Source organism: Peromyscus leucopus, chromosome 8b (genome assembly GCF_004664715.2).
Source record: "Peromyscus leucopus breed LL Stock chromosome 8b, UCI_PerLeu_2.1, whole genome shotgun sequence".
NCBI lineage: Eukaryota > Metazoa > Chordata > Mammalia > Rodentia > Cricetidae > Peromyscus > Peromyscus leucopus.
Genome location: NC_051086.1, coordinates 100,050,107 through 100,072,110, shown reverse-complemented (window position 1 = coordinate 100,072,110; position 22,004 = coordinate 100,050,107). Strand labels below are relative to the sequence as shown.

Below are 22,004 nucleotides of genomic sequence, written 5' to 3'. Positions count from 1 at the left end.
CTCCAAAGCTGAGGGGTGCAGAGGCGTGGCTCTACTGCACCCCGACTCCTCAGACTCACACCTGCCCCTCCCTTACGAAGAGAGGGAATAGCGGGCGGCCCTGGCTTACCTGGATGATCACAAGGGTCAGCTGGCACTGCAGCAGGAAGAGGAAGCACTTCCGGATGCCATAGGTGGCGTGCCGCGCCTACGGACCAAGAGGGACAGTGATGGTCCAGTCCTGCCTACCTGGCCTCATGGTGCTCCCGTGGCAAGAGCCATATGCCCATGGTGCTCCGTAAGAAGAGCCATGTGCCATGGTGCTCCCGTGAGCAAGAGCCATGTGCCCATGGTGCTCCCGTAAGAAGAGCCATGTGCCCATGGTGCTCCCGTGAGCAAGAGCCATGTGCCCATGGTGCTCCCGTAAGAAGAGCCATGTGCCCATGGTGCTCCCGTGAGCAAGAGCCATGTGCCCATGGTGCTCCCGTAAGAAGAGCCATGTGCCCATGGTGCTCCCGTGAGCAAGAGCCATGTGCCCATGGTGCTCCCGTGAGAAGAGCCATGTGCCCATGGTGCTCCCGTGAGCAAGAGCCATGTGCCCATGGTGCTCCCGTGAGGAAGAGCCATGTGCCCATGGTGCTCCCATGAGAAGAGCCATGTGCCCATGGTGTTCCCGTGAGAAGAGCCATGTGCCCATGGTGCTCCCGTGAGAAGAGCCATTTGCCCATGGTGCTCCCGTGAGCAAGAGCCATGTGCCCATGGTGCTCCCGTGAGAAGAGCCATGTGCCCATGGTGCTCCCGTGAGCAAGGGCCATGTGCCCATGGTGCTCCCGTGAGAAGAGCCATGTGCCCCTTGTTCCTCCCACAGGCCAGGAAGGCAGGAAGCATGAGTCCTAGAGAGCCCCGAAGTGTCATGTGCTGCTACTCTACCTTCTAGGTAGAGGCCCTGGGCCACCCCCCAGGAGCCATGAGACCCACCTGCTCAATGAGCCGGATGATGCTGATGGTCTCTTCCTGGCGAAAGGTCAGGGAGCAAGGCAGGCTGTTGAGCTGCCCTGACAGCTGCAGGGGGGAAAGGCCATCGGAGGCCTGGGCCATGGTGGTGCTGGTGGCATAGCCAAAAGTCTCCCAGGAGCATCGGGATGGGTACAGGGGATCCAGGGCGATGCTGCTCAGTGAAGGGAAAATCCACCCATGAACTATACTCTGTGAAAACTGTCCACCACAAGACTGGAGCATCCCATCCCTTTTCTACCAGACCCAGCTCCCTGGGTCCCAGCCAAGGCAAATCCCTAGCTACATGCAGACCTCTCCACCCAGGGTCTGAGAAGCAGACTGGCCCCTGGTGCCCGAGCCCTCTCTGACCTGACATCACTCTGGAGGAAGAGGCAGCTGTTCCGCAGGTTGGCAGAACTGCCCAGGCAGCAGGTCACCTCCCCATACTCCTGCATGATCTTTATCATCTCACACATGGCTGTGGGCAGGTGAGAGGCATGGGATCAGGCAGAGCTCCGTGCAGGTGCCAGCAGCAACCCACAGGCCAGAAGGACAGGGAAGAGTGGGGAGCGGAACCCCACCCAGCAGCATGCTCACATAAACGCTCACTTCAGGCCCCCTGAAATGGGCATGTCCACAGCATCACCCCATTGGGTCCCCAGCTAGTCCCAGCCCATGTTCTTTCACTCTAACTCTCATCCCCTCTGAGCGACTCGGTGCCCATCCCTGCCGGAGCTCAGAAGGTGGGCCACAGCACTCACTATCAGGGGTACAGTCAGTGAAGAGGGGCACCAACAGCGGCACGTTGTCAATGTTCTGCAGGTGGGGGCGCACCTGATGGATGCCCCGGGGCAGCTTGGCCTGGAGGAAGCAGAGACGTCAGTAGTCTCAAGATAGGGAGCAGAAAATCGCCTCTCCTGCCTCCTCCTCCTGCCCTTCACTTCCTGTATCAGTTCTTGGCCACTTCAGGGGCAGAGGGCAGATTCCTCAATCATACCCGGTTGCAGTCCTCCAGGAAGCTGGGGATGTCACTGTCCGTAGGCTGGAAGCTGACAAGGTCTGAGTGACCCTCCTCCTCCAAGAGGAGGAGTCCTTCTCCATCATCTCGGGACACTGTGGGGAAGAAAGCCTGTCCTCACCTTGGGCCAGCCTTCCGGGAGGCTAAACCATGCCCTGCAGGTGGTGGACAACCTCTGCCTCGAGGCTCCACTTTGAACAGCCCACTGTTACTGCCCACAGGAACAGGGCTTTCTCCCAAGGGATCCTTCTAGGCAGGATCTACACAAGTTTCTCCGAGCTGTACTTCCCAACAAGGGAGTTGTTCCACACTCCCTCCAGCCCTGCCACTCTCCTTTGTCCTCACCCTGATTCAGGTCATCATGGAGAGAGCCCGCATGGCTGGGGCTGGAGGGGGGGATCTCAGAGCCAGGCATGTCACCGTTGGGCGTGAGGGAGATGTGGCAGTTCCAGCCTGTCTCCAGGCCCATCTTTTCAGCAAACACCTGTGAGAGGCAGATGGCGATGAGGAGGAAAGGCTCAGGAAGACCAGTGGGGGCAAATGAGAAGGCTCTCTCACCTTGCTTTTGAGCTCATCCTCCAAAGAGAAGTAGACAAAGCGGATGCAGGCGTTGACCAGCCCATCGATGAGGCGCACGATGTCCAGCCGGGCCTGGTACTGGGAGGACACCATGCCCATGAAGATCTGGCCGCTCAGGGCCTGCATGCAGTCTTCCTTCTCCAGCACCTCCCCGATCCCTTCTTCAGGCAGGCACAAGACACAAAAGCCAGCGGCATGGGGCAAGACAATCAGGACACAGCCCAGTCAGGACAATGGAGGGACCAGCAGATTCCAGGAGGCAGCCCAGGGCCACACACATAGAGGCCACACCCAAATCAATGAGCATAAGGGCCCCAGGGGATCACACACACACACAGCCACACAGGTGCGCAGGGGCAGGAGACATGAAGAGCCAACACACATGAGAGAAAAGACAATGAGAGGTATTCATCAGTGAGGTGGCCGTCCTGGGGAGCCATGCTGAACACTGCTCAGCTCCTGCCCAGCTCTGTTCCAGGACTAGGGGGCTAGCCCCATCCTTAGCACATGTCTCCTGGGCTTAGAAGATAGGGCCAAATACGTATGCTTGGGATGGAAGGTAGAGTTTATGTCCCTCTGTTTGGTTTTTGTCTAATTCTGATAAGATGATGCCTTATAAATGCGCCATTTTAAACCTTTCTAAGAAAACACTTGTATATACATTAATCCTCTTGAACACCACAAGAAACCCATGAGGAAGGGAGAGAAGGCATCTAGTTTTAGATGAAGAGAAACTAAAGGACCCCTGTGTCATGGGCTAGTGAATGCCACACCGGCATCCCAGTTCCTGTGGACCGCCCATGGCATTTCTTCTGAGGGATACCATACAGCCCCCTGGAGCCCGTTAGTTCCTGGGCTTCTCGGCCCCAGGGAGCCCCCATGTCATTCCCATTGAGACGGAAGTTCACGGTACCATCAGAACTCCAGCTGTTGCGGCGGATGTTTGGCTTGATGGGGACAGTGCTGGGCAGCTCGCACATGGTGAAGATGCTGTTCTGGCCGGGGACCTGCACCAGCTCAATGCACTTGCCATTGAGCTGAGAGGACAGGGTGCAGTTCATGGGCTTATAGGCAAAGGCAGAGCAATAGCCAGATAGGCAGGCTCGCTGGTAGAAATCCAGGACTTTCTTTCTGCCAGAGAAGTAGAGGGAAGTAAGTCAGGCGGTCTTGAGATGCCCATGACCATTGGGCAGGCAGGGAAACCAGCAGGGCCCCTCCCTCACCTGTCCGAACCCGAAAGGGGGTAGATGTCGGCACCGTCCCAGAAGTCTGTGCAGGCCTCCAAGACCACGTCAGCAGTTCCATGGGACAGCATCTGTTCTGTGCCTAGGACAGGGAAAAGGGGCCACATCAGGGGCCACAAATCAGCTCCTGCCTTGTTCTGACCTAGCACACTACAGTCCTTACAGAGGGTGCAAAGGTACTCCTGACAGAGAAAGGGGCTTCCCTTCAGACCACCTGGTCAGTGAGCCACCATGGGAAACTGCCAGACCAGCAATGCCCGCACTACAATCCTCATCCTTCTCAGAATCCCACTCCCGCCACATCGGAGCCCGGGAAGTTGTCTAGCATTCACTTGACCTCTCTTCCTCCCCTGAATAAACGGAGAGGGAGAGTCTCCTGCCCACCAAGTCCAGGAAGGCCTGCCTGAGTGCCAGCTGAGCTGAAGCGTGGCTTACTAGTGGCAGTGTCTTTGATGAAAAGGCTGATCATGTGGCTGAGTGGGGGGCGCCGCTTGGTGACACAGGAGGGTCGCCCCAGGGACGTCTCCTTCACGGTCTCGGCACTGGGGAGGCGGTAGAGCGCCAGGTGGTTCTCCTGCTTGAAGAGCTCCTTGGCCCCTGGAGTGAAGCCTATGAACAAGGACAACAGGAAGGGCCTTAAGAGAGGCGACAGGGCTCCCCTGGCCACCTTACACCGTGGAACAGGTGGAAAGGCAGTCGGCCCGGCCAGCTTCTGCCACCTTTCTATCCCAACAACTAGTCACCTTGGCAGACGAGAGAGCTAAGGGTGGCTATGTTCATGGCAAATGAACGCCATGCCAAGGACGGTCAGTGCCAGGTCGGCTCTGGAAGATCAGCAGTCCCTCAGTCAGCCCCGCCCCAAGCCCCGCCCCAGCGCCGTACCGATGAGCCGGGCCAGCTCGCAGAGGCCCCAGGGCACGTGCACGGGCAGCACGGCACTGTGGCTCTCCTGCAGGGCGATGTTGCACAGGTGGTCGGAGAAGCGGCAGAGGCGCTCGGTGACGCCGGCGTTGCACAGGTTCAGCAGCACGTTGAGGCCCAGCGGCTTGAGGGAGGCGAGGTGCAGCTGCCAGTTGGAGTCGTCAAACTGGATGCACGAAGGGTTCTGCTGATCCTGGGACAGGCTCAGCATCTCCAGGTGGTAGTCACACACGAAGTCCTCGGCCTCATAGGGGTCACCCTCTGTCCCAGGCTGGGCCTGCAGGAAATGGGGGGCAAGGGAGGGGGTGGGGAAGGCCGTGATGCCCGAGCAGGCCCAGAACTAGCCCCACAGGCAAGTCCATCTTCCCACACTCTCCTGCTCTACTGCACGAAGGAGGACTGCATGCGACTCCTGTGCTCTCCCAGACCCCGCTGGTTCCAGCGGAGCTGCTTCCCTTTGACGGGGAGGCAGGAAGGCCTGTGACCGGCGGGTGCCCCCATGCGGTCCCCTGCCTCTCACCTTGCTGCCGGGCTCTTCCTCTCCACCTTCAGTGTCCCTGCTGAAGCTCACGGTGGAGCCAGACGGGTGTTTGCTGCGCCCGTGTACTTTGTGATGGGAGTGGGACTCCGAGGGCTTGGAACCGTCGCCAGGCCAGTCGCCACGCTCCTGCTCGTTGGAAAGGTGCAGGGTATTGTTCAGGGAGCCAGCAAGGAGGGCATCTCGTTCATGGGGCTGAGGAGAACAGGAGCACAGACCTAGGACCAGAGTCCCGTGGCCGCTGAGGATCAGGGAGACGGGCAGTTCTGGGCTCCTAACTGCTTTAGCCGTCTTTTCTTTTCTTTTTCTTTTTTTTTCCTGAGACAGGGTTTCTTTCGTGTAGCTTTGGACCCTGTCCTGGAACTCACTCTATAGCCCAGGCTGGCCTCGAACTCACAGAGATTCGCCTGCCTCTGCCTCCCAAGTGCTGGGATTAAAGGCGTGAGCCACCACCACCACCACCACCACCACCACCACCACCACCACTGGCTTGTTTTGTTGTTGTTATCGTTTTTGAGACAAGGTCTCTCTATGTAGCCCTGGCTGTCCTGGAACTCACTATGTAGACCATGGTGGCCTCGAACTCACAGAGATCTGCCTGCTTCTGCCTCCTGAGTACTGTGATTAAAGGCGTGTGTTGGCCACTCATCCTTCATCTTAACCAATCAGAAGTCCCAGGAATCGGAACCCTTCTCTCCCTCCTAAGCCTCACTCTCCCAAGGCCACAGGCCTGGCTCTGACGCTAAGCAGCCTAACCTAACTCCACGGGAGCTGGCCATACCTCCTCCTCTACCTCAGGATGGCAGAAGGAGCGGGTAGACAGGTCGTCTGTGAGGTCCTCGTGGCTGCTGTGAGGGGGTTCCACCTTCCCGCTGAAGAAGAGTACAGTTTCTGGGCTAGGATTTGGCCATGATAGGATGCCCTGCTTGTCTACACAGCACAGCACCTAGAGGGAAAGAAGCAGGATTAGAAAAAGACTCAGTATTAGTCTAACCGCCTGGTGGCCACACACAAACCAGATGAACAATCCAGTCAGAGGGTCTGGTGCAGCAGGGCATCCTCCCGGCAGGGCCTCCTCACCGTAACAGAGCCCAAGCTATGCAGCAGGCTGGCACTGTGGCTCAGTGTCGGTGATGTCCCCTGGATTACCCTCAGAAAGTGACCCCAAATGCAGCGCAGCATTTCCTGGTGGGAGACAGACAGTCTGTAAGGCCATTTGGGGCTCAGCCTTATTTCCTTGCCCAAATCAGGGAGATGCCAGGAAGTAGGGTCTTAGGACAAGACGCTGATACGGACGGGATCAGGCCTGGGCCATGCACACATACACAACAGGGCAAGCCCTCCAAGAGCTCAGCTGGAGGTCAAGGCCACAGAATCACAGAGATCCAGGAAGGCCACAACCCTCATGCCTGCAGGGGCCTGGAGGAAACCCCACCTATTTCAGTAGTTTACCTGAGAGGAGACAGCCTCAGTATAGCTGCTGAGAGTGTCCTCTGAGAACTTGGCCAGCTGCACAGAGACAGGGTGAGCATCAGTGAGGAAAAAAGCTGACTTCACGAAGCCTTCCCTATCTACACAGCTGGATGAGCAAGGCTCCAGACCACTCTGGTAAAGAGCATCAGGCAGTCCCAACTCCCCATGGATGGGATCCACACCTAGGCCTGGCCTGGAACCTGGTAACAGAAAGTACCTGAAACTACGCAGAGATTCCCAGGGCCCCAACATGCTAAAACCACTGCCCATGCCAACCTGCCACTGTCCTCTAGCTGTTTTGGAACAACGTACCAGGGAGCTGGGCGAGGCCTTGCTCATCTGGGCCAGGACACGAGCTTCTCCACAGGCGGTAGCCAGGACCCAGAGGACTGGGAAGAGCAGAGGGAGGATGGGCAACATGCCATTCACCTGAGAAAGAGCAAGGCATATATATGCCAGGTCCTAAGGAGATGCTGCTCCAAAGGGAGGAAGAGGGGAGGGATGCCCTGCCACACAGCCACCCCCCCACCCCCCCACCCCTGGGGAGGAGGAGTCAGCGGTCCAGGGAGCTGGAAGGGAGGGAGGCAAAGGAGACACTCTTAGCTAACCCCTGGGATGCTCTGGGCTGCAGAAAGGGAGGAACAAGACAGAGCAGCACAGCATGGAGGGGAGGGCCGCCCTTGCCTGCAGCTGGAGAAGGGTGTACTGCCACGAGGTGACCCCGGGTGCGCTGAACATGAAGCGCAGGGCATTGGTGATGAGGAAGCCAGCCTGTGGGGACGGGATGGGCGTAGTCTTAGTGCCTTCCCCCAGGGAGGGAGGGACAGAGCCGTAGGCCCCTTCCTTTGCCATTCACACCGCTGGCTCACTCTGACCCTCCTACATGCGCTCGGCTCGCACCTGGCTGGGCCCCGAAGCTCACCCACGTCCGGCCCTCTCTGTCCCCTGCCCTACAGCCCCTCACGCACCAGGACCACCGGCACAGCATAGTGAAGCATCACGGACTGGACTGTGAACCTTTCATTGTCCAGAGCAGTGACGGGGCGCGATAGGGCCGTGTCCAGGCACCATCTGCAAAAAGAGGCAAGCCTCAGTCTCTTGGGGGAGGATGCCAGACAGTCACACCTCCAAAGGGTTCTGGGCCTCTCTCCTGGACAAACTTCACCGAATACCTCCAAGTTCTGAAATTCCCTAGTCAGCCTTGGCCCTAGCCTGGGCTACACAGTGGCCTGAGAGAGGGGCTGTGGCCACTGCCATGGGTATCCCCTCCGTCTGAAAATGCTCACAAGAGGCTGAGCAGGCGCCTCCCACCAGCAGGGCCAGGAATGGATGAGGGCCCTTCTCTGTCAGGGCAAACCCGGGAGGAGAAGGCGGTGGACGGTGGACGGTGGACGGGGGGACGGGGGAAGGGGGGGTGGTCAGGACAGAGAGAGGCGCAATACCTGATGTTGTCAATCACAGGAGTCTCCAGGACTCGGAAGAGCCGGTGCTGCTGGGGGTTCTGCGGCCCTTTCTTCACTTCTCCCCGCGGTGAGGGGGGTGGAGAGAAAGGGGGGAACAGGTCTCCTGGCTCCAGGACAATGTGCTCGTCATCCTGCCAACAGGGACGCCGACCGAGTCAAAGGGCTCCTCCATCAGAGTGCATTGTGGGTTTTGGGGGTGGGGAGGTAGGGGGCTGTTTGGTTTGAGTTTCTCGAGACAGTCCCACTGTATAGCTCACGCTGCCCTGGAACCCGAAATCCTTTTGCCTCAGTCTCCACAGTGTGAGGATTGTAAGTGTGTGTCACCATGGTTGGCAAGGACACTCTTCCTGGACAGTGCCAGCCAAGAAGAAATAGCTTCCAAGGTCAGGGTCTCTCCACTAGCAATGAACCTGCTGGGGGGGCCTTATGGGACTTGGGTTTCTAGGACTTAAGGATCTGGGAAAAGACAGAAAGAACAGGAGGGGGTTCCAGCCCTGCCCAAGTACCTTTGTGAACCCCCAAGCTGGCCAGGAGCTTCAAACCTACCCTAAGGACTCCTAACTAATTCCAGACACTCCCCCATCTGTTCCCTCTACCTTGATGCCCCTCAGGGAGGCGAAGGACTCCTGGCCAGGCCTCAGGGCTATGATGTCTCCTTCTACCAACAGGCTAACTGGCAGGTTGACCAGGTGTCCGTCTCTGTAAGCCCAGTGCAGGGACCAGGAAGGTGCAAAGGGCATGTGGAGGTCAGGATACATGGCATTCGGCCACTTGATCTCCTTTCCGTCCCTGAGAGCATCTGATGAGAACAGAAACAGCAGCTGTGGGTCTGCAAGCCTATCCCATGCATGCAAATGCACCCCATATTTCAACAATGCCTTCCCTAAGAATCCTTCCCTAGTACCCAAGCATATCAAGAATGATTCCAGCACTGTGGGGAGGAAACAGAAGGAGTAAACCTGACTGCCAGGCGATGGCAATGAGAGATGACTTCCAGGAAGAGAGGGAGAGGATGGGGAACAGGCCAGGAAGAGAGGGAGTGCATGGGGAACAGACCAGGAAGAGAGGGAGAGCATGGGGAACAGGCCAGGAAGAATGGCGAGACTTTATCAGTTAGAGACAAAGGAGATGCAATCCAGGTGGGGAGGAGCAGGGGCACATCTGGGATGGACAGAGGGGCTCTAGGACAGTAAAAGGAGAGGCTAAGAGGAAGCAGCTGGAGCCTGTGGCAGAAGCAGCTCTCGGGAGTTATGTGGCATCTGGGATGGCCTGGAGAAGCAAGAGAGAACAACAGGAGGCGCCTGTCACCCTAGATCTCTCTGGCTGGGTCTGGACTATTCATCTGTGACCTGTGTGGCCACTGGGCAGTCAGGCCAATGGTAAGCCTTTTCCTTTTTTTTTTTTTTTTTTTTTTTTTTGGTTTTTCGAGACAGGGTTTCTCTGCGTAGTTTTGCGCCTTTCCTGGAGCTCACTTGGTAGCCCAGGCTGGCCTCGAACTCACAGAGATCCGCCTGCCTCTGCCTCCCGAGTGCTGGGATTAAAGGCGTGTGCCACCACCGTCCGGCCCGGTAAGCCTTTTCCTAATCCTGCTTTTTTCCACCCATTTCAGAGAAAAACCTACAGAACATAAGTGCCACAGCTTCTTTGAAAATATCACATGCCCAGGGAAGCAGAGGCCACGGACTTAAATCCTCAAGCTATAGCCAGAGCTCAATAAATGAAGGGCAGACTGTTGGCTGCGCCCTTCTCCCTCAAGAATACTCCTCTGCTTTTGAGGAGCTCACTGGACTGTCCATCATGGGCCCCCAGCTTTCTGTTCAATCCAGTTTTTGTAGACATCTTAGCTTCTCACTCCTCTGAGCCAGTACTAGAGAACAAGACAGATGTGGAAAAACACCTCCAACTTCCCTCTCACCAAGGACAGAGTGTTCTCTAGCCATCTCCCAACACCAGACCTCAGAAGGCCACCATTAGCTTCCCACCTGCCCAGGTACTGCCTGGTGCCCCCAGCCACCCTGCAGCCGTCACTACCCTGCTCAAGAGGGCAAGAGCACCCTGTACCTCCCACTGATGGCAGCCCGGCAGTGCTGACGCGCCACAGGGTGTCTTTCCGACACACCTGACCCTCAGCCTCACCTTGGATCTGGTCAATGATGCCCCGGAGCCTACGCTCCACCTCCTGGCGCTTCAGCCGATCCTGTCGCCCGATGAGGATGAGATTGAGGAGCAGCAACAGGAACAGAGCAGAGGCGTTCACCAGCTCCACTCCACGGCTGGTGTTGAGGGACACAGAGAGCAGCCTGTATGTCCAGGGGAAAGGCCCCCCGGCATCTCCCCAAGGCCCCCCGGCATCTCCCCAAGGCCCCCCCCCAGCATCTCCCACAGCCCAAGATGGCCCACTCCACCAGCCACTTCTGAAAGTGGCCTCGCTCGCTCGCTTCCTGCCTCCACCCAAGTCTCTGTCCCCAGGCAGGGGGAAGGGGACTCTTCTGTGCTCAGGCCCCTAGAACGGAGCTGGCAGAGGTCGTGGTCCCTGCTCACCTCCCAGCTGGCTGGCCTCCAGAGCAACAGAGCAACAGCAGAACAGCCAACAGCATGAGAGAAGCCCCCGGCCAGTGGAAACAGGAGCAGCGGTTGTTAAGGTGGAGGAAGCTGCTTCTCCACGTCTCCTGGAGCAACATGACAGGCAGGAAGTGAGTCTCCCAGCTCGCTCCAATATGCCCACATCCTAAGACCCGCTCCAGCAAGTAGAGAGGGACACCTCTCCCAGGAAACTGGGACTTCTGACTCTGTGAAGTCTTAGCTGAGTCTCTGCTATCCAGGGGGCAAGCGCAGCAGGTCCTGGAGACAGGGCCCCCCTGCTTCTCTGCCTGCCCAGCCAGGGTCCAGCCACCCCGGAGGAAGCTTCACCTTCCACGTGAGACATTTCTTCCGCTCTCTGAGGTGTTTCTCCAGCACAGCCTCCAGCTGTTCCTTCAGGACACTGAGGGCCTTCCGGGTAGACAGGCCCAGGGCCAAGGGGGGCTCTCCCTGCAGGGAAGCAGAAACAGTCAGCATCTCCCCAAGGCCCTGCCCAGACTTATTCTTTGATTATAAGCTCTTCTTCTCCCCCCTAATCCCCTCCACTCCTTAAAGCCAAGTTAAAAATAAAAGCACAGAGCCGGGCGTGGTGGCGCACGCCTTTAATCCCAGCACTCGGGAGGCAGAGCCAGGCGGATCTCTGTGAGTTCGAGGCCAGCCTGGGCTACCAAGTGAGCTCCAGGAAAGGCACAAAGCTACACAGAGAAACCCTGTCTCGAAAAAAACCAAAAAAATAAAAATAAAAATAAAAAAATAAAAGCACAAAAAGTGCTTTCTCAACTCAGTCTATCTGCTCAACTCTCAACCCAGCAAGCCAAGCGGGCCTCCTGCTCCATCCAGACTCTTCTTGTTACCCATCCCCACAGCCATTTTACTTTAAGATTTCACAGAAGAAGATATCTATTTCTTTTTTGTTGTCTTGTGTCTGCGGCAGGTCCCTCCATGTATTCCTGGCTGTCTTGGAGCCGCCCTTATGTTGATTAGGCTGGCCTGGAGCTCACAGAGCCTCCTAAGTGCTAGGATTAAAGACATGCATCACCATGCCGTTATATCCCCCCCCCCCCCCCCCCCCCCCCCCCCCGCTTCTCTCTCTTGTTTTTCGAGGCAGAGTTTCTCTGTGTAGCCCTAGCTGTCCTGGAACTCACTCTGTAGATGAGGCTAACCTCGAACTCACAGAGATCTCCTGCCTCTGCCTCCTGGGATTAAAGGGATTAAAGGCTGGGATTAAAGGGATTAAAGGCTGGGATTAAAGGCATGCGCCACCACTACCTGGAATATATCTATTTCTTTAAGAGAGCTAACTCAGATTTTGTCCTTAACTGTTTCTGGGGAAGGTATTTAAGAAAGACTAGGGCTGGTGAAATGATTCTGCCAGTAAAGGTGCGGGCTGCTAAGCATGTGAGCCTCAGTCTAAGCCCAGGACCGACCCAGCAGAGAAGAGAACCAACTTCTTCAGGCTGGCCTCTGACAACACACACAAACAGATGTAATAACTTTAAAAAAGAGAAGAAAAAAAGAAGACGGTACCACCTTTGCCTTCCAGTACCACTATTTTTTTTTTCAACACTAAAGATTAGGCAGGACCTAATCTCAGCGGAAGATAGCTTAGCTGTTCTTAAAGAAAGACAGCGCTGTGACTCTACCACCCTGCTGTCACCACAGCTGGCCCTGGACATGGGGACTAGACATGTTGAGTGACCTCACACCCGGTCCACTCTTCATTGAGAACCACCCATTCCTGTTTCCTCTTTCTTTGACTCCAACTGTTCTTCCTTCTTTCACGCCAGAGCGCAGCCTTGCCAGCTGTTGGGTGTTTCCAGGGAGACCTCGGCAACAGTTGTGGATTCACCTACCGCCCACGGATTCACCTACCGCCCACGGATTCACCTACCGCCCATGGATTCACCTACCGCCTACGGATTCACCTATCGCCCACGGATTCACCTATCGCCCACGGATTCACCTACTGCCTACATGCTTTCAAGGCCTCCATTTCACTCCCGGTCAGGACCCTGTTCCGGATACAGGCCTGTCTACTGACCTCTCTCAAGCTGCTTGACAGGAGACAGGAAAAACCCCAAACTCATCCCAACCCTCCCTGCCAGTCACCTTTCCACACACACACTACCATCACCTCTACACACATGCACACACACACACACACACACACACACACACACACTACCACACATACACACACACTACCATACATACACACACACTACCATACATACACACACACTACCCATCACCTCTACACACACACACACACACACACTACCCATCACCTCTACACACACACACACACACACACACACACACACACACACACTACCCATCACTTCTACACACACACACTACCATACACATACACACTACCCATCACCTCTACATACACACACACACACACTACCACACATACACATACCAACTACCATACATACACACACACTACCCATCACCTCTACACACACACACACACACACACACACACACACACACACACAACCCATCACGTCTACACACACACACTACCCAGTCACCTCTATACACACACACACACACACACACACACACACACACCACACACACACACTCCCCAGGCTCCAACCTTCCCCTCCCCGCTTTCCTTCCCATCCCTTCTTTACCTTTTCCAAACCACTGAAATACCCTAGCCAGAGAAAGACTCCCTCAGCAACTGACCCCCTTTATCTTTAAATTTTTATTATATTTGATTGGCCGATGTGTCAAAGGTCAACTTTCAGGAGTCAGTTCTCTCCTTCTATCATGTGGGTCGCAGGGACCTAGCTCATGTCCTCAGGCCTGGCGGCAGGCGTTATCCACTGAGCATCTCTGCAGCCTGCAGCCTCCACTCCATTACTGTTAAAACCCATACCCCAGCCCTGTGCCTGTCTGTGAGGCCCTAGGGGCCTGTGGCCTCCCAGCCTCCCTCTGCCCTTCCTTCTGCACTTCCTGGCCAAGGACATCCTTGCCCCCAGGCAACCCTTGCTTCTTTGAGATGGCTCAAATATCACCCCCTCGGGAGGGACAGTTCCTGAAAGCCCAGAGCTGCGCCTCAGGTTTGCAGTCTAAGGCATCGGGCAACCTGGCTCTCAGCTTGCACCTCATGGAACTGAGTCTGGATGTGCATGTCTGGCTCTCTTACTGTACCTTATCTTCCTTGAATTTTGGTACAGTATTTGGCACAGAACTGAAGGTGAGTTCTCCCATCTCCACAAGCCCTCTCCGCTGAACCACAACAGATGGTACCAGACACACACAAGTTCAGTGAACATCTGTTGAATGGATGTGTGAGTGGATGAACACACAAGTGCCTTCAAGGACCCCAGTGACACCTTAGTTAGGGGATGTCAACACAAAGCCTGCAGTAGTACCTGCAGCTTTCAAAGACAGGCCAGCCAGGCGGTGGTGGTGGTGGTGGTGGCGGCGGCGGCGGCGGCGGCGGCGGCGGCGGCTGCGGCGGCGCACACCTTTAATCCCAGCACTCAGGAGACAGAGGCAGGTGGATCTCTGTGAGTTTGAGTCCAGCCTGGTCTACAGAGTTCCAGGACAGCCAGGTCTATATAGAGAAACCCTGTCTTGGGGGGGGCGGGGGCACGATGACACATGCCTGTCTGGGCACCACTCTGACCCCACTGCCCCAAAACTTTTGGGATGAAGCCGATGTCAGGGTGAATCCACTGGACAGAGCTCCAGCTGTAAAAAATACTAAGGTAGCAAAATGGGCCCAAGAAACAAGAGTTTCTGGAGAGGCAACAAGTCTTTCCCAGAGGCCACCTGAAGAGCTTCTAGCAAGGAAAGTCCAAGCAAAAGCAGCAGATCCTTAGCCTGAGATACCTCAAGGCTGTCCACTGAGAGGGAAGGGCTGTGGGACACACTCACCTGGCTGGCTGGCTCCTTGTCCTACCTCGCCACGCCAACGGCCCCATTCCTGTCCTCTGCAGGGACCTGTTGGGCTTTGTCTATTGTCACTCTGTGCTTCTCTTTCCTGACTAGTTCCAAAGGTACCCCTGGCTTTCTCCTTGGCCATTTGGCTTTTGCCTTGGTGGGACACACATCCATGACTCCAAGGGGCTGCCAGGCCTGAGGGGCAGGGCCCGGTGCCACATTGTAGGTGCACAAGAACAGAGTCCCCAGTGTTGCCATCACTGGCCACCTCGGCTTTCCAGAATGCGTTCACCCCAAGATTCTTAGCTTCTTTTTTTCTCTCTTTCCTGGTTTTTTGAGACAGGGTTTGTCTGTGTAGCCCCGGCTATCCTGAACTCTCTCTGTAGACCAGGCTGGCCTCAAACTCACAGAGATCCGCCCACCTCTGCCTCCCGAGTGCTGGGATTAAAGGCGTGTACCACCACCACCACCACCACCACCACCACCACCACCACCACCACCACCACCACCGGCTACTCTTAGCTTCTTTACCCAAATCCAGTAGGTTCCTGACCCTCCAGAGCCCAGGGTGCAAAGCTAATACTCAGTGCAGCTACGGCCTATTATGCAATCTCCTAGAAGGGCAGAGGCCTTCATGGGGCTCTAGAGAAGAAACACAAAGGACTATAAAGGGCAGGTTGGGCCTGTTCCTCTCTGTCAAAGGCAGGAAGAGGATCTGGGGCCAGAGGAAGAAGCCTGGGCCTCCAGCACCTTCCTTCACACTGTCCTGCTCTCTTGGACTCCATCTTCCCCTGGCTTCCTCTCCACATCCTGAAACAAGAGTTCCTGGAACGGACAGGATCCATAGACCACACCTCTATAACTCATAACATGTAAAGCAGTGGAGGCAGGGAGGACCACTGGAAGAGGTAAGGACTGCATGCCCAAGAGTGGGACAAGCAGGAAAAGGATCCAGGCCAAGGGCAGAGGCTGGGAGCTTCCGTGGGAAGCTGCTGGACCTTCTGTCCAGGAAGGAGCAGTTCCCAGTAAGACTGAGAAAAACCTCCGAGGTGAAACCAGAGAAACAGGGGGGCATCCCTCCGCTAGCCAGGCCTGCTGAGCACTCACTGGCTTCCCCTGTCCCAGGTACTCTGCTCCTCTGCAGGTGAGGGAGGCCTGGTCAGAAGGTGGCAGATGCTGGTGGACAGCACACCTGCAAAGCTGTCTGCACATCTGCCCCCGCATGTTGTGTCTGGCCAGGGGCACCAGCTCCAGACAAGGGATTAAAGACAGTGCAGCAGAGGGAAAATAAGCTATTCTGTAATTACAGGCTGCCCAAAGGAAGTGCCTGCCCACGCAGGCTGGCCCTGTGGTGAGGACTGAGCCTCCTGAGCCAGCCTGCTCTCCACAGGCTTCAGCTCCGCTGATCCAACTGCTAAGCCTGTTTGGCTCACCCCGCTGTGGCAGGAGGGCCAGAGTTCAGGGTCAAACCTCTCCTTCCCTCACTGTCTGAGCTGTTCCCAGCGGCAGGCAGAAGATCCAGAACTAAGGCGTTCAGTGGGAAACCATCGGCCTCGCGGAAGGAGGTGCAGAACCGGTTGGAAGGGAACAGGCAGAGTGACTGACACGGGGCGCTCCGTGTTCCTGGGCGCCTTGGAGAGATGCAGCAAGTTCCTATTATCTGAGCAATAAATAATCTCAGTCAGCACAAGCTAAGATCTGCTTCTCTTCACCTGCTGAGGTCAGGAAGGGTGAGGAACATTCTGAGGTGCCTTAAGTTCCCAAGGCTAACAAGAGATTTCTCCTGCTTCTGGGATGCTAAAAACTCACCCCTTTCCTGATACTGGCACCTCTAGACACATTCTTGGGGCCAGGAGCAAGGCTTCCACCCAGAGGACCAGGACAGAAGCACACTGAGATCTGTTAGGCAGAACCAGCACTCACACTTAGCGGAGCAAAGTGGAAACAACTTGAGTCAGAAAGGCAGTCGTCGTTTGGTTGGTTTTGTTGTTGTTGTTGTTGCTTTTGAGAGAGTCTCACTATGTAACCCTGGCTGTCTTCGAACCTACCATGTAGTCCAGGCTGACCTCCAAGTCAGAGATCTGCCCGTCTCTGCCTCCTAAGCACTAAGACTTGCCCACCAGGCTAAGGAAGCCTTGCCTCGGGAGGCTGGATGCCATCACGAGCTGGGCTGGTTCTCTGTTCCACCACTAAGCACTCGCTGAACTTGACATTCGGGGAACATAAGGGCCAAAAGCCTGACAATCACAAGCAGTGATCTGGCACTGAGCAGGACCCACTGCCAAGAGCGGAACGAGCATCAGGCGGTCTACGGAGCCTTCCAACAGCTGGTGCACTGGGCTCTTTTGCACCCACCTCAGCAAGAAGCCCCCAGCACCTCGGGGGCCGGTGTCCCTGTAGAGCACCTCTGAGGTTCTCTCCACTTCTCTTCTCACTCTACCTGTTTCAGAAGCAGCAAAATTACGGCTGTACATTCAGGAAGGCAGGTTACAAAGAGAAGCCTTGACTGGTGGCCTTGACGACAGATGCCCACCAGTTATAACCAGCTGGGTCCCTTCACCAGGTCACCCCATCACAGCTGCTTTAATCGGACGGCGAGGAATCAAAGTTGAACTCAGCACAAACCCAAGTCACTGAAGGATAGTCAGCCACTCCCGGCTCTCTGAGTCTGCCTGGCACATCTGGACTCATCTGCAGCTGGTAAACCAGAGGCAGAGCAGGCCGCTTACTCTTCTTCCTCGTAAGGGCTCATGCAGACCTCAGCATTTTCTACCCCAATCCCCCACCTTCAGTAGCCACTGAACTCAGAGAAAACTATCCCAACCCTGACCCCCGACTCAGTTACCTGAGTGACCCAGCAGGAAAACAGTCCCTTCGTTATAGAGAAGGGATGGCATCCAGGCCCTGAGCGAGCTTCTGTCACCTGCACATGGAGCCCTGGGTCCCAGCATCCTGTTCCCCTCAGGGGAATTCAATCCCCAAGGCTGCTCTGGGTAACTTGAAAACCTGGCTGGCCATTCCAAGACACGCTAGCTTTTTGGCTCTCAGTCCCAATCTCCTTCCAAAGCCCTGGTTACCCCAGGCTCATCCCAGCTGCTCTGTAGCATCTTCAGGATTCCTTTGGCAACGACAACCCAGAGACTCCCTCCCTCATCAGCAGGGAACGAGGCAGTCAGAACTGTGAAAGTCAAGCTGGCATACTCACCGTGCTGTGCTTGCCCTGGTGGGGTAGCCATAGCTCTGCCTGCTTGAAAAGCATGGGGCAGACAGAGCCTGAGGGACAAGCAGTCAGGTACTGTGACTCCCAACAGCACCCTCAAGGATGCGGGGAGAAGCAGAACGGAACGAGAGAGTGTGAGTGAGAGGCCGGTGCTGCAGAGAATTGGGCGCAGCAGAGCAGAGCTTGAATCTGCTGATTAATTCAGCCTATTTCCAGTCACGCTGCAGATTCGGGGAGGGAGGAGGAGGCAGCAGGCAGCAACAGCAGCCCTGAGAGGGAGGGAGGGAGGGAGGGGGAGGGAAGATAGAGAGGAAGGAGGAGGGCGAAGAAAGGAGGGCTGAGAGGCAAAAGTTGGTCCACGATTTGACAGATGTCCAAGAGTTTGGCCCTTCAGAGGAGGCCAGTGCAGGGTGAACACAGAGGCAAGATATAGCTAGAGGATAGCCAGATAGACAGAGGGACATCTGGACAGATGAAAGAAGCTGTCAAGGGCTTGGGGCCCCGAGGCCCAATGCTGGCATCCAGGAATACTCTGGGAAACATAAACCCTGGATCTCTCGCCAGACTACCTGTCCACTGCCCCCAGGTCACTAGTTAGGACCCCACTGTGGCTGAGCTCACCACCCACCAGAGTTCCCTGCCACTCAGAGGATCAGGCATCAGCAGCCTTCACGGTGAGAGCTGCAGGAAGGAGGGCAGAGACCGGAGCCTTATTAATAGCAGCACATCCTGCAGCAGGGAGGGGCAGCCAGCAGGGAGTCCAGCAGAGACTTCCAGGAGGCCGGGAGTCCAGTGGAAGGGAGAACCAGGAGCAGAGAAAGGGAGACAGCAGGCCAGCTAGAAGCGCTTCTTAGGATCCTAACACCTTCCTTCCAGGTGACCTGGCGATCCCACAAGCTGCTGATCCACCAAGGGAAGGAAGCTCTGCAGAGGCACACCAGAGACCAGGGCTGCCCGGGTACACCGGGGTCTTCTGTCTGTCTGTCTTGAAACTCATTGAGACCAGGTGGCCTCAAACTCAAGTGACCTCCTGAGTGCCCAGGTTAAAGGCGTGTGCCGCCAAGCCCAGGCACAGGCAAAAAGGCTCGTCTCTGTACTTGAAGCCTGGCCTGAGGGACTAGGGCTCTGAACACATGGCTCTGGCCCCCAGTTTGGCATAAAAGAAGTCAGCACAGACACTCTGGGTAAAGGGAGCGGTAAGGCACGGGAGAGGACTGGACATTCCTCTGCTAACGGACAGGCCATCTTCAGTACGATGACACAACACCCCAGGGAGTTAGGACAGCCTAATGGGTCCCCTGGCTGGAGAGCAGGCTGGAGGCTGTTTCTCCAGGGCCCTCTGTCTCCTAGACTACACCCTCTCCAACCGCTGCTAGGAAAAAGAGCGGGCGCCTCCCAGCACAGGCCAGCCTCTCCCCTCCCCCTCGCTGGCCTGTGTACCTCCCTGTGGGGCCCCTGCCAAACAGTAGAATGGGGACAGAAAGGAGGGGCCGGGCAGTCCAGAGGTTAAGGGCAGGAAGTCTTTGCTGGGAGCAGGAAAGAGGGATGGGCGGGGTCAGCTTCTGTACCAGTCTCGGTGAGGACTATCAGCTGTAGCCACCAGCAGGACTCGGTCCCTCGGTTCCGGGAAGTCACTGCTCGGGTGGAAACCAGGCAGCAAAGCCCTCCCCGCTCCAGGGCACTCCTCAGAGCGCACAGCGTGCTGTGTAGACAGCGACACGGTCCTGGTCCTTTCCCCTTCCACCCTCTTCCCACACTGCCGGCCTCAACCACAGGAAACCAGCGCTGCTATCTCAGAAACAGCGGCCCAAGTTGACACTGCTACAGCTCATCTTCCAGACAGGCTGGGAACTGGTGGGTCCCAAAGAGAGGGATCGGATGCTGCAAGTCACCCAGCAACAGTCCGGCACTGGGGCTACAGACCACCTGAGCACAACTGCCGCCACACAAACGCCTCTTAATCCTCTCTCCAAGAAGCCTTCTGAGATCCTGGGTGTTATTGTTAGAGTTTACCTTTCGAGCCCAGAGTATGATTGAAGAGCTCCTTCCTGGGCTGGCAAGATTGGGTAAAGCACTTGCCACACAAGTCTGATGACCCAGGTTTGATCCCCAGAAGCCAAGCAAAGGTGAAAGAAGAGAACCACCTCCTCCAAGTTGTCCTCCACCTGCACGCTGCAGTACACGTGCACTGCACACACACACACACACACACACACACACACACACACACACACATTCATAATAAGTAAGAAAAAATTAAAAAAGGAAAGGTCCTCGTGTAGGTCAAAACCCCAGAGGGCTCTATTACTAAACTGACTCTGCTGCTAACCCTTGTGATGCTCTACAAGCTGGAGCCGTCTTCCCAGCTGCCGGGCCTCTGTTGGTCCAGTGCTCCATAAACATGCTGCTGGCGCTGCACATGGCTTTCTAGTCCAGGGCTCACGCGCTCAGAAACTCCCCAGGGGACAGAGCTGAGACAGGCCTCTATCGGTGGGGGATACAGAAGTCAGGCAGAGACACAAAGACTTCCCGGGGCAGTCTTGGCCACAGGAGAAGAATATTCTAAATCTACTTCCATCAAAGACTGTACACCTGAAGGCAGGGTCAATCTTCAGCTGCCTGGACGGCTCAAGCCGCGGACTTCAGGAGTAGAGGGATGTGGAAGTTAGGGTCTCATAAATGCTAGGCAAGCACTCTACCCATCAGCTACATCCCCATGCCTCATTTGAGAGAGGACCTCACAAAGTTGCCAAAGGCAGCCTTGAACTCACTCTGGCACTCCCCAAATTTGCAATTCTCCTGCCTCAGCCTCTGGAGTGAGTGGGATTACAGACCTGTACCACCAGGCCCAACGCAATCCTGTTGATTACCATACAGCTGTGTTTGGAATCTGACGAGGTGCCTGTCCCTAACCACAGACAGGGTGCCCGGCAGTCCTCGGCACGGCTAGGCAGGTTGGGGCACAGGCCTAGCGCAGCACAAACAAACCAAATTACACAGCTCTGGGCAAGGCTGGCTTGGGATCAAACCCAATCAGAAGGCCTGCTGTCATGCAGCCCTGTTAACTGGGCTACCCTTAACCCTGTGTTCATCCCCGCCCGGCGGTACTGACCTCTGAGAAGGGGTCACAGTTGTATCTCCCGCAGCCTCACAGCACGCCCCACCTTCCTCTCACACTCAGTCTAGAACCCGAGCTGAAGATTTCCCAGAAAACCCAGGTGAAGGGGAGCCCAATATAGATACCCCCACAGTAGCACACAGCAAGAGAGCAGGGCCCACCAGATGCTTCTCCTTCAGGTCCATGGGCCCAGGGTACTTCAGACATGCCCAGATGAACACAGTCACACCTGGAAGGAAGCTTCCTCCCCAACATGGACAAGCCCAGTGAGTCTGTCACAGTCACAGCATCTGGGGAACAAAAAAGAGGAAAGAAATCCCGTAAATAAGGTCACAAGGTCACAAGACTGGGATTCTGTTGTGCGACATGAGGACCTCACCTAAGCCACAGAGCACCAGCATCCTGCTGGCCTGGCCCTCCGGCAGCATACCTCAGCAGTCAGCCTTGGATGAGGTCCACCCTGGGAGGCCAGCAGACCAGCTCCAGAGGGGTCTCTAGAGATTACAAGCCTTGTCTTTCAACATCCATTTTCAGAAGCACACTACGCTCGGGTTCCGTGTGTACTCTATAAATGACTGACTTCCAGCAGCCAGGAAGAGCTTTGGCTCATCAGTATGTCTTAAGGTCAGCAGTAAAGTCTCTGGAATCTAACACACGTCAGGTCATCGGGGACATCCGGAGGGAGGATGGGAAGCGACCCGGCAGAAGCAGGCACACCACGCTCTCCACGTCCTGAGCAACGTGTTCCACACTTGCCAGTACATACATGCCCACAGGTCCTGTGTGGGTGAGGGCAGTGCTAGACAGGCACCTTGGGCAGAAGTCTGCAAGGATGGGCGCGCCAACCCGACACCCAGTGTGACAAGAGTCAGCTAGGTGCCTGGGAGACAGCCCAAGGGCTGGAGCGTAGCTCTGACAGGACACATGCTTAGCATGCGCGATGCCCCGGGTCTGATCTCAGCAGCC

At 56.2% G+C, this 22,004-nt stretch overlaps 1 protein-coding gene across 4 annotated transcripts in view; it reads right to left on the bottom strand.

Moving 5' to 3' along the window:
* The window catches only part of Tmem94 (transmembrane protein 94), a 36,618-nt gene that overhangs the window by 2,724 nt on the left and 11,890 nt on the right, over positions 1 to 22,004 (bottom strand). The window contains exons 2-25 of one of the 4 annotated variants that reach the window (XM_028889619.2): positions 21,200 to 21,328; positions 11,122 to 11,241; positions 10,753 to 10,880; positions 10,348 to 10,484; positions 8,808 to 9,010; positions 8,191 to 8,342; positions 7,717 to 7,819; positions 7,433 to 7,519; positions 7,061 to 7,177; positions 6,728 to 6,784; positions 6,356 to 6,460; positions 6,057 to 6,221; positions 5,258 to 5,470; positions 4,699 to 5,014; positions 4,252 to 4,425; positions 3,796 to 3,898; positions 3,486 to 3,703; positions 2,552 to 2,733; positions 2,339 to 2,477; positions 1,973 to 2,088; positions 1,737 to 1,836; positions 1,345 to 1,453; positions 958 to 1,147; positions 110 to 187 (exon numbers count right to left, since the gene is read on the bottom strand). In XM_028889619.2, the coding sequence (XP_028745452.1) occupies positions 110 to 187; positions 958 to 1,147; positions 1,345 to 1,453; positions 1,737 to 1,836; positions 1,973 to 2,088; positions 2,339 to 2,477; positions 2,552 to 2,733; positions 3,486 to 3,703; positions 3,796 to 3,898; positions 4,252 to 4,425; positions 4,699 to 5,014; positions 5,258 to 5,470; positions 6,057 to 6,221; positions 6,356 to 6,460; positions 6,728 to 6,784; positions 7,061 to 7,177; positions 7,433 to 7,519; positions 7,717 to 7,819; positions 8,191 to 8,342; positions 8,808 to 9,010; positions 10,348 to 10,484; positions 10,753 to 10,880; positions 11,122 to 11,241; positions 21,200 to 21,223 (3,336 nt within the window). In that variant the 5' untranslated portion in view covers positions 21,224 to 21,328. Of the gene's footprint in view, positions 1 to 109; positions 188 to 957; positions 1,148 to 1,344; positions 1,454 to 1,736; positions 1,837 to 1,972; positions 2,089 to 2,338; positions 2,478 to 2,551; positions 2,734 to 3,485; positions 3,704 to 3,795; positions 3,899 to 4,251; positions 4,426 to 4,698; positions 5,015 to 5,257; positions 5,471 to 6,056; positions 6,222 to 6,355; positions 6,461 to 6,727; positions 6,785 to 7,060; positions 7,178 to 7,432; positions 7,520 to 7,716; positions 7,820 to 8,190; positions 8,343 to 8,807; positions 9,011 to 10,347; positions 10,485 to 10,752; positions 10,881 to 11,121; positions 11,242 to 17,905; positions 18,149 to 21,199; positions 21,329 to 22,004 lie in introns of those variants that run through there. The other 3 variants (XM_028889616.2, XM_028889617.2, XM_028889622.2) reach the window with 3 other exon arrangements.